Source organism: Squalius cephalus, assembly GCF_949319135.1.
Source record: "Squalius cephalus genome assembly, chromosome: 16".
Lineage (NCBI taxonomy): Eukaryota > Metazoa > Chordata > Actinopteri > Cypriniformes > Leuciscidae > Squalius > Squalius cephalus.
Genome location: NC_137137.1, coordinates 30494064 through 30508142, shown reverse-complemented (window position 1 = coordinate 30508142; position 14079 = coordinate 30494064). Strand labels below are relative to the sequence as shown.

At 37.5% G+C, this 14079-nt stretch overlaps 1 protein-coding gene across 4 annotated transcripts in view; it reads left to right on the top strand.

Moving 5' to 3' along the window:
- Positions 1-2332, top strand: part of agtpbp1 (ATP/GTP binding carboxypeptidase 1) — a 47270-nt gene extending 44938 nt beyond the window's left edge. For all 4 annotated transcript variants that reach the window (XM_079896477.1, XM_079896478.1, XM_079896476.1 and 1 more), the window contains one exon: positions 933-2332. In XM_079896477.1, the coding sequence (XP_079752603.1) occupies positions 933-1107 (175 nt within the window). In that variant the 3' untranslated portion in view covers positions 1108-2332. The remainder of the gene's footprint in view (positions 1-932) is intronic.
- The last annotated feature ends 11747 nt before the right edge of the window (positions 2333-14079 follow it).

Genomic DNA, 14079 nt, shown 5'->3' with positions numbered 1-14079 from the left:
GAGCAACAGTTAGAGCAACAGATTAATTAATACGCATCTGACTCTGTGTGTGCAAGTTTTATGTGCGTGACGAAGTTTTCGGACTCCGTGTGCAAGGACCTTAAGACCATGCGAAACTGTAAAGGGTCTGTTTTTGTGTGTACACTCACAATAGAAACAAAACATTGTGCTTTTGTAAAATAAAGAAAACAAACAGGATGCCGCTTTCTGCCGTCCTGGTTTCCTTTTCGTGAAGTTTGTGGAGCACGTCACAAAAATGAATGGATACTCAGTCTATAAGCTTCTAGCAAGCTCTTGCGTGCATCTGAACTCTTGTTTTGGGTTGGTTCATAGATCGTCTCTTCTTCTGCTCTTCTGTTGTGGCAGTTAGCAAACAGCGTTGCATTACCACGCGCGCCCCCTTCTGGATTGGAGTGTGGATCGCTTGTATTCTTCATCTGACTACATGCACCGAAACATGACGCCCGTACGGTTCGGGACGAATACATGTACCGTTACACACCTAGTATATTTAAATACAATATTTATATCATATTTGTTTTTCTAATTTTGCTCAACATCACTACCTTAATTTTCTAGAACTACTACTTTGTGAATAATCATTTTAAAAGTCCTTGTCCAGTAATCATGAACACCTACAAAAGTCACTACAGATCATTAGTCAAAAGATGCGAGAACCCAGGGACTAGAAAGAAACCCAGAACACCTTAGTAACAGCAACACCCTAATGTCGAGGCATCGAGTTTTACCGCCCAAACAGCACTTACTGAAGAGATCCAAATCTCACGAATTAAGGCGGTGTTAATAGAAATGCTGTAAGCTGTATGTGACTTATGGGAATGAACTGTTCTGTTGTATGTGTCTGTCAAAAGATCTCACTCATCTCAGCTGACATAAGAAATGACAGCCATGTGTCTGTGTGTTTTCTGCAGTAACACCACATATGTGTTGGATGAGGATGAGCCAGCGTTCCTGGAGGAAGTGGACTACAGTGCGGAAAGCAACGACGAGAACGACCCCGATCCTGAAGGCTATCTCCAGGATAACCATGCTCTCCCGGACCCCAGTTCTGACTCCGAGTTCAGCCACCAAGACTCTCTTAACTGAAATCGTACCAGGCTCACTTTAGTGTAAGGCTTTAGCTGAACTCACCGGTCGTTTGCCTGTGTTGTGTCACCTGTGTTCGCCTGATCGCCTACTTCTTCATAGAACTTGTTCACAAAACTTACCTAAATAAGTATAACCACACCACTTTTCTGACAGCAAACATAACATAATAATGCAAAAGGTCCCTTTGAGACCATGACGAATATAGTTGCTTTTCAAGCTATAGCACTCTAAGTAATGTTACATAGAAATCATCCTCTTGTCGTTCCAAACCTGTTTGACTTTCATTCTGCCGTGGAACACAAAAGGAGATGTTGTGAAGAATGTTGACACTGCTCTTTTCCATACAATGATGGCATACTGTAACCAGGTGCTATAAAAAAAACACTATAAAAGCAGATTTGTGTGCTCTAGTCCAGATCTTCTGAGATGTAACTTGTTACATAGTGTGTTCCACAGAAAAGAAACAAGTCATATAGATTTGCAATGATATGAAGTGGAGTAAATGACAGAAACCTTTAATAAAACATAATCTAAAAAGTGTAAATGTATTAGGTCCCTATAATAAGACATTGAATTAAATTAGTTATGCTAAACAAAATGTACATGTTATGTGCTAAAGAGAAAAGGTCATGACCATGTTTCCTAAAACACCATCTTTACATCTCTTTAAGAGCTATAATCCTGATACTGAATGATGAACCTCAATGTCACCTAACTTCACCCTGAGGATAGAATCAACGCCTCACAGTACAATGCAATCTAATGAATGTAACATCACTCTTATTCTCTCGAGAACGCTCACCTCCGTGCTTCCTGCGGCGTCCTGATAGGACCATGACGTCGCAGTGCTAGATCAGTATTGTATTCGTGGGAGCGCGTGTTCACAGTACATTTTGTGGCTGTATTTGCTTTTTAAGTGAGAGAGCTTCTGTATTTTAATTTAGATGTTAATATTTCTTTGTTGCATTTGTATAATTAGTGCATGATTTTTTTGAAAATCTTTGCCTTTTTAATTTATTTTATTAGTTTTGTCTATTGGGAGAAAAGAAGGGTAAAACTTGATTTCGACAGTGTGTTAGTGTGCTTGTTTGTATTTGTGTTTGTTTGACGTCAGCAGTTGGCCAAAGTATGTATGTATGGGGTAGAGAAAATAGTTTGGTTGTTTGAATGTTTGTCAATCTTTGATTGAAATTATGGGTAATAAACAACTAAGTTAAGCTGATCCGTCGCATTTTCATTTTGCACTTGACTAAATGTTTGCCTCCCCAAAAAAAGCATTTCAAATAAAGTTTGTAAACTAGTATAAATGATCCATTTAATAACGTTCAACAGACCAACATAAATACAACAGAACAAACATGATTATGAAATAAACCATGCTTTTCGGGTACATAAAGTAATCAAATGTAAGATAACACTGCTGTATAATTTAAATATAGGCCTATATTAATCCTTAAAACGTACAAAAGTTATTTTGTTTTTTGGTTAACATTAAAACAGACTGCAGCGCAGCAGGAATATTAGGCTGCTGTCACTTTAAGAGTTGCATGGATCTAGTACTAATACACACCTGTGTTTTATTTCTCAACTATTTACATTCAGTTAAGCCACAACCGACTGTGTTTACTAGGATCCTCGCCGAAATGGCCTTTTAGATATAATTCTGTGTGAATATTGTCCGTTCAAGCACAAGAAGAATCCGTGCTGCCTGAGACACGGCTTTCTGGACGCGGGCTTTGAATGAGTGCACTCACAAAACATCTTACACAGCGAGTACCAAATCGAATATTTAAACTGGTAAGGCTTAAAAACACATGGATGAGCTTTCATGGCGATGCAGAACTGGTTGGGATAGTGACAGTTCCGTCAATCGTCCTGAGCGTTGTTCACGCTGGCACCAGTTAGTCCATATATTCGATGGTTCATTTTGTTTTGGCAAGTATTTAAATATTTTACCCAGAGAAAATATTGGATTATGTAACAGATATTATACAACTCAGTGCCTTCACGCAGTTAATTAATTAAAACCATCAATAAATATCGTCACCTGATACATCGGTGCATCTATAATTTTTACTGATTGACCATGTGTTTGAATAGTCCAGGTACAAGACAACTTAGACTCAATGGTCAGTATCTGTGGTATGGTTTTGATTGCCATAATAATTCTCATCTATAAAAACAAGCAAAAATCATGTGTAGAGCAATGGAATTCTCTACAGTAAGGCACCTAACCAGGATAAACATTAAAATTGGTGATAGACTGATATCAGCCAGGCCACTTAAACAGATGATATTAGGCCATTTCAAGAGAACTGGCCGAGAAGCATGCCAAAAAGATTGGCCGATGACCATCTCCGCCTAGTCTAGTTTCCAAATTCTTCCAACAGCCTTGCAAATAGATATGCCTACTGCACAATTTATTTATTTTTTTAGATATTTTAGTGGATTGTGAGTAAATATTAAGTCAAATTAATCAATTAAATTCACAAATTTTGCTCCATGTAGTTTCCAAATATTATCACAAGACTCAAACATTTTACATGCAAACATGAAATTAAAATAACTGATGAAATGTACAGTTCCAGTCCTGGTTGCTCATTTTCCACAAAACATTATATTTATGACATTACTGTCAAAGAGTAATTAGCTGGTAAAGTGGATTTACTTATTTTAGAGTTGGCGAAAGTTATCATGATGAGCATAATGTTTGAAGCGGATGTCATAACAAATGTATGTAGACCGGGCAGATTTTAAACCGAGGAGCTCATTCATAAATCCGTAAGATCTTTCCTTCATGCTGTGGAAATACAAACCGGAAGACAAACACAACGAGTGCAGCGATGAAAGGGGCGGAGCTACAGAAGGTCTATTCACCGTTATCACTGTACAGCTCCTACAGCGGATCCTTATATTTGTGGCATGTCATTATGAGTTATATGAGTGTTGTATCTATATCTCATAGAACAGGGGTTTTTAATCTTTTAGATGCCACCACCCCCCAAATATGATCATCCTCACGAGAGGGAACATTCTAAACTTTAAAATACTGCTATATCACAATTTAAACACTGAAAATGAATATTATAAATTATTTCAAAAGTATTTAGTTTCTATTACATTACATTATTTCTTTCTAATTTTTATTATAAATATTTGGTTACACTTTATTTTAAGGTCTTTGTTACACTGTAATTATACATTTAAGTACTGAGCAATATTAACTACATGTACTTACTATAGGGTTAGGATTAGGGTTTGGTTGAGGGTTAGTTGCATGTAATTATGCAGAATTTATAGTTATTACTATAGTAACTACATGTAACAAAGACACTGTAAAATAAAGTGTTACCAAATATTTTTTATTGATTTAATCACTTTTTTATTTTAATATTTTACTTTTTTTTTTTTTTTTTTTTGTCTGAAATTTTCCACGGACCCCTTAGTACTCCTCTTACCCCAGGTTGAAAACCCCGGTCCTAGAGGATGGATGTGACAATTGCTTAATACATCTGAATAAAGTTATTTAAAAAATTTTTTTTAAATCCTTAATATATTTATTGTGTGTTAAGCGTTTTATAAAAGCCAAGTTGTATTGTACATATAGTCACGGGTATAATCAGAATGTAGCACCGCCTCTCCTACCTTGCTGTCACAGAATGGCTGTATCAGTGAAGCACACGATGAAGGATCATTCCAGGAAATAGTTTTTTAATGCAAACACTCAAGCAACAGGCAGAGAATCTCAGAAAACATCCATCCAACATAGAAGAGATAGGACAAAGAACTGAACCAAACAGGCAGTATATATACAAGACCAAACGAGGAACTAATTGGAGCTAATTAACGAGCAACAGGGGAATGAGATGAAATTAAGAAACACATGGGAAAGCTGGATCAACTGAAGATGAAGGTGAACACAATGAAAACAAAGACAAAACAGAACAAAACTCTGACACTTATTTTACATAGTGGAAAACCATCTTTACATAATTACATAGTGGAAGTTCATCTGTGCAGAAAGAGCCCCAAATGTTGACTGGGATAGCTTTACAGCAAATACATATCAAAACACATATCAAATAACACGTTTTGTATGGAAGAATGAATGTGAGTGCTTTAACAAAATGACAAGCTTCACATTAATGTTTTTAAATGCTTCTAAATGCCTTTTGTTCATTATTGCAAATGCTATTTTAGCTTGTTTTTACAAACTGAGGCACGACAACATGCCACAAATGCTGCCCATAAAGCTTATCTTGTTTTGAACCCGGAACACTGTGGACAAGTGGATGGTCAGACAGGAAAGAGAGAAAAGAGTGAATGAGTAAGTGGGAGCAGGAGACGCATGTCTTAAGCAGCGGAAGAATGCTAATCCACAGCCGGCATTCCAAACGAAAGCTCCCGTCTTTTCAGCTCCATCACTTCCTCTTTATTTTCAGCATCCCTTCATTTTCCACCATGCAGAAACAAAAGACTCAATCCCAGCTGGCCCTCGTCGACAGCTGTATTCACGTCAGACCCCTAATTAACCACACCAATACATTTGACATGCATATGTCAACACAATCTGATGCTCTCCTGACTATTCATTTAAAAACCATTCATTGGCTTTCATGTAACTCATTCATTGTGCAGATCTTTATCAATGTTTTTCATGAGACTGAGGTTGTAAAAGCCCTTTTCTCTCTCTCTTTCTCACTCTTTCTTGCTTGCATATTGTGTGTGTGTGTGTGTAAGCCATCTATGCCAAAAGATACCCTTTTCATACAAAGAACAATCACACACATTGCTATCATTTGCAAAACAGAGTTTGTATGGCTTAGGTTGTTGCTCCACTACATAAATAAAACCAGAGCAATTGTGGAAATATCTCATTCTTAGGACAAATGAATACAGCATTAAGCCAACATAACCATGTGTTTCACCATTAGTCAAGTATTTAGTCAAGTCAAGTATAAGTGTAACACTTAAAAAAGGAATGCTGCAAAGATTGTCTACGCCATCACTCACGTATTTAGACTGTCACAACGCAAATTAATTCTCAGAAAGTAGGGGCAAGGTATCTTCATAATCACACACACCTGATTTTACTCATTGGCTCATTAGTAGAGATTCTGAGATCTGAAATGAATGGGTCAAATAAAGGAGACATCTAAAATGCGTACTGTTGGTGTGTCTCCAGGAACAGTGTTGGGAAACACTAGGGCATTGTTCTCACTTTAGGAGTGAGAGGTTGTGGGATATAAATCCCGCACGAGCCCCCAATTTATTTGTGAATTCCAATTGGAAGTGAGAATTCCCATGCCCTTCTCACTCTGAGGGGCAGAGCCGTTGAAGTGAACTCTGGAGGGAGCAAGACAATTGTCAAAAAATGTGGCGATTTGGAGCTCACTTGATGAAGGCAAGCTCTTAGGGCTTTCCAAAATGCACATTTGAATGCAAAAGTTGTTAATTTTCTAAATTTTAGGTTTGCATTTGGCCAGAGGTCTTTAAAGTGCCCCTATTATGTTATTTTAAAGGTTCCTAATTTTGTTTTGGAGGTCTCCTATGACAGATGTACATGCATCAAAGGTCAAAAAACCCTTTCGTTTTCTAATTGCACATCACCACATTTTTCAAAGATTCACAAACGACTCGTCCGAAAATTCATTGTCTTAAAACCCCTTCTTTCCAAGAGCTTACTCTGCTCTGATTGGCCAGATAAGCACAGTCTGTTGTGATTGGTCCACCGCTTACAGTGTGTGTTGGAAACGGAATGTCCATTACCATAAACGGTGCGTTCAAGTTATGTCAAAAAGATTCTTAAACACTCATGAACCGCCACCACAAAGTCGTAAATACGAGTGGTAAGGTCGGGATTTTCTTTAAGCCCCGATCTTTACGAGTTGGGGTGTGTCATTGAGAAACACGGCGGAAAACAACAATATTTAGGTATTTAGCAGTGAAATTGTCAGGCTTTTTAATTTAAAGTATTCCATGCACAAAATATATTAGCATTGTAATATAACAATATAATATGTAATGAAAAAGTTTAGTGGCTTCATAAATGACTTAAAAATATTAAAAAGCAAAACACACCTGATCCACATTCTTTGTTCTTCATTTTCTAGAAGTAGATTTCAAAAACCTTGCTGTATTTTTGTGTAGTTATTTAAGAGAAGGTACACCGCCATCTTGCTCCGATGAAAATGACGTCGTAAACATGATTTCCCAACCCGTAAATACGAACTTCCCAGGAGGACTTGAGTGCACCATGAATTTCAGCTCTGGAGGCTTCCTAAAGCTCATTCAAGCGCAAGTCCGATGATAAATCATTGACAGACTAGTTATTCAACCTGAACCTCCATCGCAAGGACGACTTGAGCAGGATGTTTCTCAGTGATACATACTCAGTTTGTTGTACATTATGAGATGTTGCACCTGTAATTCCTCACCATCAGCATTAACAAGTGTATGTCCATCAATAAACCGATGTGTATATTCCTAATTTATTACAGTGTGGGAACTGTATCATTAACTGTATCAATACCAGTGCATATGTTAGCTGTGAATGACTGATGTTCCACATCAGTCTGTAAAACAAATCTTGCTCCATCCTTTATCTTTACTCAAAGTAGTAAGAACAACAGACAATCTGCATTAATAGACACAGTTTTAGGTAATAGAGGCCCACAGCTGATTAGCAGAAGTATTTCAGTAAGACAGTAGTAACATGAGTTAGCCGGTTAGACGTATTTTGAACACCCGGTAGAAAATATATACATCAATAATTATTCATACTTACAGTTTGTGATTCTGAGGAGCAAGTTGGGTTACACTTTATTTTAAGGTGTCATTGTTACGGTGTAATTATACATGTAAGTACTGAGTAATAATAAGTAACTACATGTACTTACTATAGTTGTTAGGGTATAGGATTAGGATTTGGTTGAGGGTTAGTTGCATGTAATTATGCATAATTTACTGTTATTAATATGGTAAGTACATGTAACATATGTAACAAGGACACTGTAAAATAAAGTGTTACCGCAAGTTGGTCCAAATAAAGTGGGTACTACTGTCCCATCTTTATTGGATAAGCGTTTTTTAAATCCTATTTAGACCTCACAGAGATTTAAGAAGCTATCATCAAAAAGTTAAACTGCTGTTGTATCGCTGTGGTCATTTTAACAACTGACCCTTCACATCCTCATGCTTTGGAAGTGTTTACAAAGAGAAATTCTGGACCACAAAACCAGTCACAAGGGTAAATTTTTGGATATTGAGATTTATACATCACATGAAAGCTGAATAAATAAGCTTTCTATTGTTGATTGGTTTGTTAGGATAGGACATTATTTGGTCGAGATACAACTATTTGAAGATCTGGAATCTGAGGGTGCAAAAAAATCGAAACATTGAGAAAATCTCCTTTAAAGTTGTCCGTTTATGTTCACGATTGTGCTGCATTCACTCACAAAAATAAATGTTTTATATATTTACGGTACGAAATTTACAAAATATCTTCATGGAACATGATCTTTACTTAATATCTTTGGCATAAAAGAAAAATCGTTAATTTTGATCCATACAATGTATTGTTGGCTATTTCCACAAATACACCTGTGCAACATTTGACTGGTTTTGTGATCCAGGGTCGCAATTGGGGCTCTATAACCCTGCTCCTGGGGACCCACTGACCTGCAGAGTTTAGCTACAACCCTCATCAAATACACCTGAACCAGCTGATCAAGCTCTTCAGGATCACTTGGAAATCACATTGGTGTGAAATTCAGTTGTGCTGAAGCAGTTCGGATATAGACTTTGCAGGACAGTTAAAAACCTCTACCCTATACCAGTGGTTGCCCAATTCATTCTGGTCCACACTCTGCATATTTTGTAAGTCTCCCGTATCTAACATACCTGATTTAGTTAATCTGCTTACTAGGAGAGAGCTCCATGAAATGAGCTGTGTTCCAATTGACAGAGTCCCTACACAGTGTTCACTGATCCCGATTCCCTGAGCATGGCATAATATACATAAATAAAGCTAATTTGGTTATATTAGGTGCAAAATACTGCTTGATTTGGTTCAGTTTTTTTAAAAAGCTTATATTTCTGTGTGCATGTAGCACAAGTTTATGGGTTCAAAATCCAGGACATCCCCAATTTACTGTTGTACAGTGTCCCCAAAATGTCATTTGACACTCAAGCCACACATATCTCTTTGGATAACAAAATATCAAACCACGTGGCATATGCAAATTATGTAAGACCTTTTCTCTGAACGAACTATTTAGAGCCACTACATTTGTTTATAATGGGATACAGTGTATTCATAGCTTCATAAACACATACATACATACATACATAGATAGAGCTGCTCTCACACACAAAACCTGCCTCACCAATAATGCGCACACACATACTCACATTAATGCAGATGTCCTCTATGGATGAGTGAATTATTTAGTTGTATATGAAAGAACGTTATTGACTGATTATCTGTGTTCTGAATTATTAATTTGTGAAGATGCTGGTCGGGGGTGGGGTGGAGGTGTAGTTTATACATGATGTGTGTGTGTGTATCTTTTAAAATATAAGGCATGCGGTGGGAAATATATAGAGGTAAAGACGGGAAGATGGGTAGAGGTCAACCACAGGAAGTGAAACCTGGTACCAACCAGACCTACAGAAAAACAGTGACATTGCATTCTTTACATTTAGACCAATATTGAACATGGACACCAGATACAGGACGGGATGTGCAGGACGATCTCAGGCTGTAAGATCCCATTATTTATTATGTGCTGTTGGTTTTCATCAGAAAAAAAAAGATGTAGACAGACAGGCTTTTGTTTAATCAGATGTAACGTAGAAATAATCGCTGTAAAAGCTATTATTTCAATACAAAAAATGTACAAACAACACAAGGTCAAAATAAAATCACAGTAGCATTATCAAATAACATTTTATTTCGTAATTATATGCCTTGGGTCCTTAATTCAATGTCTACTGAGCACTATTTTTATTGTCAGCTATAGAAAAATCATGTCTGTAATAGTAAAGCACACTTCTCAATTAGCAGCAGGATTTGAGGTATCATTCATTTACGTGGCATATATGGGGCAGGAACTGGAAGAGGTTTCATTTCAGCAATAGTCTTAGTAAACATCACTAATTAGTTGATGACAGCTAATTCAAGGAGTGCTAATGATTACACTGCTCAGTATCACACATGAATGCCAGGATAACATCTTGTCCCTGATTATGAACTCAGTTTGAATCAAGTCAACAGGAACTATTTGCTTCAACAGATTTGTCAAACGACTACGTCAGGTGTGTCCAGTCTTACTGGATGACCACTACCCTTCTGAATTTAGCTCAACTCCTAATTAAACACACCTAAACCAACTAATCAGGGTTGTTTCAGGATTACTGGGACTGTGTTCAAATCCAATTATTTCCGCTAACTTTCCTCCATCTCGTTCACAAGGATGTACAATACATCATTGCTTATGTTGCACGAGTGCCCTCGTAAACCCTTGCAATGTGTTTAAATGAAACGCCCTAAACCCTTGATCACTTAAAATCTGCAATGGAGTTGATTCAATATTTACATTATTTACATTATGAATTTGTTTTAAGCACCATTCTGCACCATCCTATATGCATGCTTGGGCTGTTGGAAAAAATATAAAAAATTACACAAATGAAAATTCAATACAATAAACTATAACAATCAGCTTAAGTTAGCTACAAGTATTATGCGGTTAATTGTCAAAATAACTCCAATATCATGCACTAGAGCTGTGTGGGGTGTGGAGCTGCTGTGATGTCACAATCATGTTGCATTTGTGGTCTATAGATCTGCCTGAAGTGTACGTATTGAGTAGACTCGCTCCCTCGGCTAAAATCGGGTCGAGAGTCTGTCCAAATAAACTTCCCTCGTCCACTTGACGAAGTTGAAGGCACTTCAAAATAGCTGTGGAGTTTCCCCCATGGGAAGTGCTTAGGAAAGTTTGCAATTGTATGTCTAAAAGTGGAGTTAAATGCAGCCTAGAAACTTCCAGGCAAGTGTGTTCTGGCAGGTTGGAGCTAAACTCTGCAGGACAACATTGGCCCTCCAGGAACAGGATTGGACACCTCTGCTCTATGTTGGCCATCACAGGGTATTGTCAGGGCAAAATAAGCACTTCTATCCCTTACACGGGAGCTTCTGTTTACTTCAGGGGTCCAATCCTGCTCCTAGAGGGTCAATGTGCTGCAAAGTCTAGTTCTCAGCTTGGTGTTGGAGTTAAACTCAGCTGGAAGATGGCCCTCCAGGAGCAGGATTGGACACCCCTGGCCTACTTGAATGTTTAAATGGCCTTGTTTCCTTCCAGTATTAAGATCAGTGATCTGATCACAAGCACTGAGCCAAGGCGTATTGCCGTTTTTACCTGGTATTATTTATATGCTTCTCCAATGCATCTCCTGTTACCACTTGTGTTGTGATAGGATTTTGTCATACCCTGCATCAGTGGATCTAAACTCTGGTCCTGGGGAACCACCGCTCTGCACATTTTGTAAACGGGGCCAATGAAATGTCAAATCACCAATACATTCTGACACGGTATCATTATGTATTTGTTATTCAGCTTAATTTGGGCTAAAAATGTGGCCCTCTTGGAGGAGAACAAAACATTCGGGGCAGCATTTCTCAAATGCATCGTAAGCCTAAGTTGATTGTAGAGACCATTGGTGGCAACTGTTCTACGATCAACTTACGATACTTTAGGGAAATGCAGCCCTGACCAATCAACTATGAAAATAATTTATAAAGTCACTGTCACAAAGTGTTATGATTTGCTCTTGTCTAGACTTTTATTTTGAAATTCTTTTGTCTTGCTGTGCCTTTGTTCTCCTCCTGTGTTTAGTTCCTGTCTGCCTGTTTCAGTAGTTACAATTGTTAGTTAACATGGTTACTAATCAACTTCACCTGTTCCTCATTATAGCCTCTTGTTACCCAGTGCATTTATACCCTTGTGTTTCAGTCAGTGTTTGTTGTCTTTACAACTGTTCCCCAGTTGGATTATTATCTCGTCTTCAGGTTTGGATTATTTTTGTATTGTGTGACTATTAAATAAAAACTGCTTGCATAAGATTCTCACCTCTCTTCGTCCGTGCTACACACGTGACACAAACTTCTTGGTTACAGATATTCTGCAGTCTAACACAAACCACCAGCTTCATGGAGAGAAATTAGCCTACTACATAACGTACAAATTATGAAAAATATATAGATATTTCATAAAAAATCTCAGTTCAAATTAATGTACACCTAACGCTTATCTTAAATTATAAATCAACAACTACTGTACACCCCTGGCTAATCATTTAGCTCAAGGTGGTCTATAATATCTTTAGAGAGCTTCTGTTAGCATTCAAATTTACCCAAAATGGTGGTTGCTATGGCAATAAGCACAACATGTCTTCAATATGTACTTCACACTGTCAGTTTTGTTTTGTATTTCAGAATATTTTGGATAATGTCTGACACTACTGGTACGGCATTCATAAGCATTAGCATGTTGTCTTCATTGTCCCGTTCATCTGTGCAGTTTATGTTGATTAACTCTGCACATATGTAAGCATAACCTTCTCTAATAACCATGATACTACCATAGTTTTTGGACATGATACAATGGTATTATTTAAAGCACCTTTGAGTGTAACCACATTATGAAAATTCTGGTGAATCATTTACTCATCCTCATATTATTTAAAAACTGCATTTCTTCTGTAACAGATTTTTGTGGTAAAATATCCCTTTATTGATCCATTCACCAAAAACAAACTTAAATCTACAGTATACAAGGTAAAACTGACACCAAGCACATGCTCTGTAGGCTTTGATAGTTAAAAACAGCATCATACCACAACACAGATTTACTACTGTGGTAAAACACATTGCTGACAGCGACTGTTTTCTCTCCACACACTGACACTAAGCAGCTGCTAATGTGGTTAATCTGATGAATAGCACATGCTAATATCCCAAATGATCTTCCATCCTTTCCCAGAAAAAATGCCCTGACATCAGGATGAATCTGTGTTTAGTATTTAACAGACCACAAAACCTCACAGTTGTCCACTTAATGCATTGGAGTGGCATTTAAAAGTTAATATCTCTGAGGAAGTAAGGTGGGAAAAATCAATTTAGGATGAAGAGGAGGGGCCCTGTCATAAAAAAAGCATCTCTCTTATCAAACATGGGTAGTTACCTTCCGTTAAAAGTTCTGTACAACTGGTTAGTTCATTCAAAAAGGAAAATATTTTAAAGAATGTTTCTGCAGCTTTTGTCCATACAATGGGGCTTGAAACAACATTAAAACCCACTGAATAAAAAACAAACCTTTTCAGATTTTTATTTTATTTTTATTTTTTCACAGAAGAAAGAAATATGATGACATTTTTTGGTGAACTATGCTGGGATAAATGGTTTATCCCAGTTGTGGTCTCTAGCCTTGGATCCATCATAGTAAATGTATTATTAGTCAATGTAGGCTATTGTAGGCCAAAATATTAGTCTGATCACTTAGGCCGCATTTACATTACATGGTCCAAGGGACTTAATGTCCCTTAATTTTTGTCCTCCCAAGTGGCACAGATCAGATATGATCCACGAACGTTTAAGACGAAAAGAGCACATGAATATTCACTGATATCGTATCAGCACACAATATTCTCAGATCTGTTTCAGGCCTCATTCATATGTGGAAATAAATCTGATATGAATCGGATACGTGCATTTTCATCTGCCATGTAAGTGGACAGATTGGATATTCCCATCAAAGCGAGTCGTACGTCACTGAAAAAGTGACGGTGGAGAATGACGTCAACTCAACGCAACACATGACTCTTGTCAATGGCGCAATGGAGGATGAAGGCTCAACCCAATGATTTGCTGACCTTTAAAGATGGCGCGGAAAGCAAAAGCTTGTA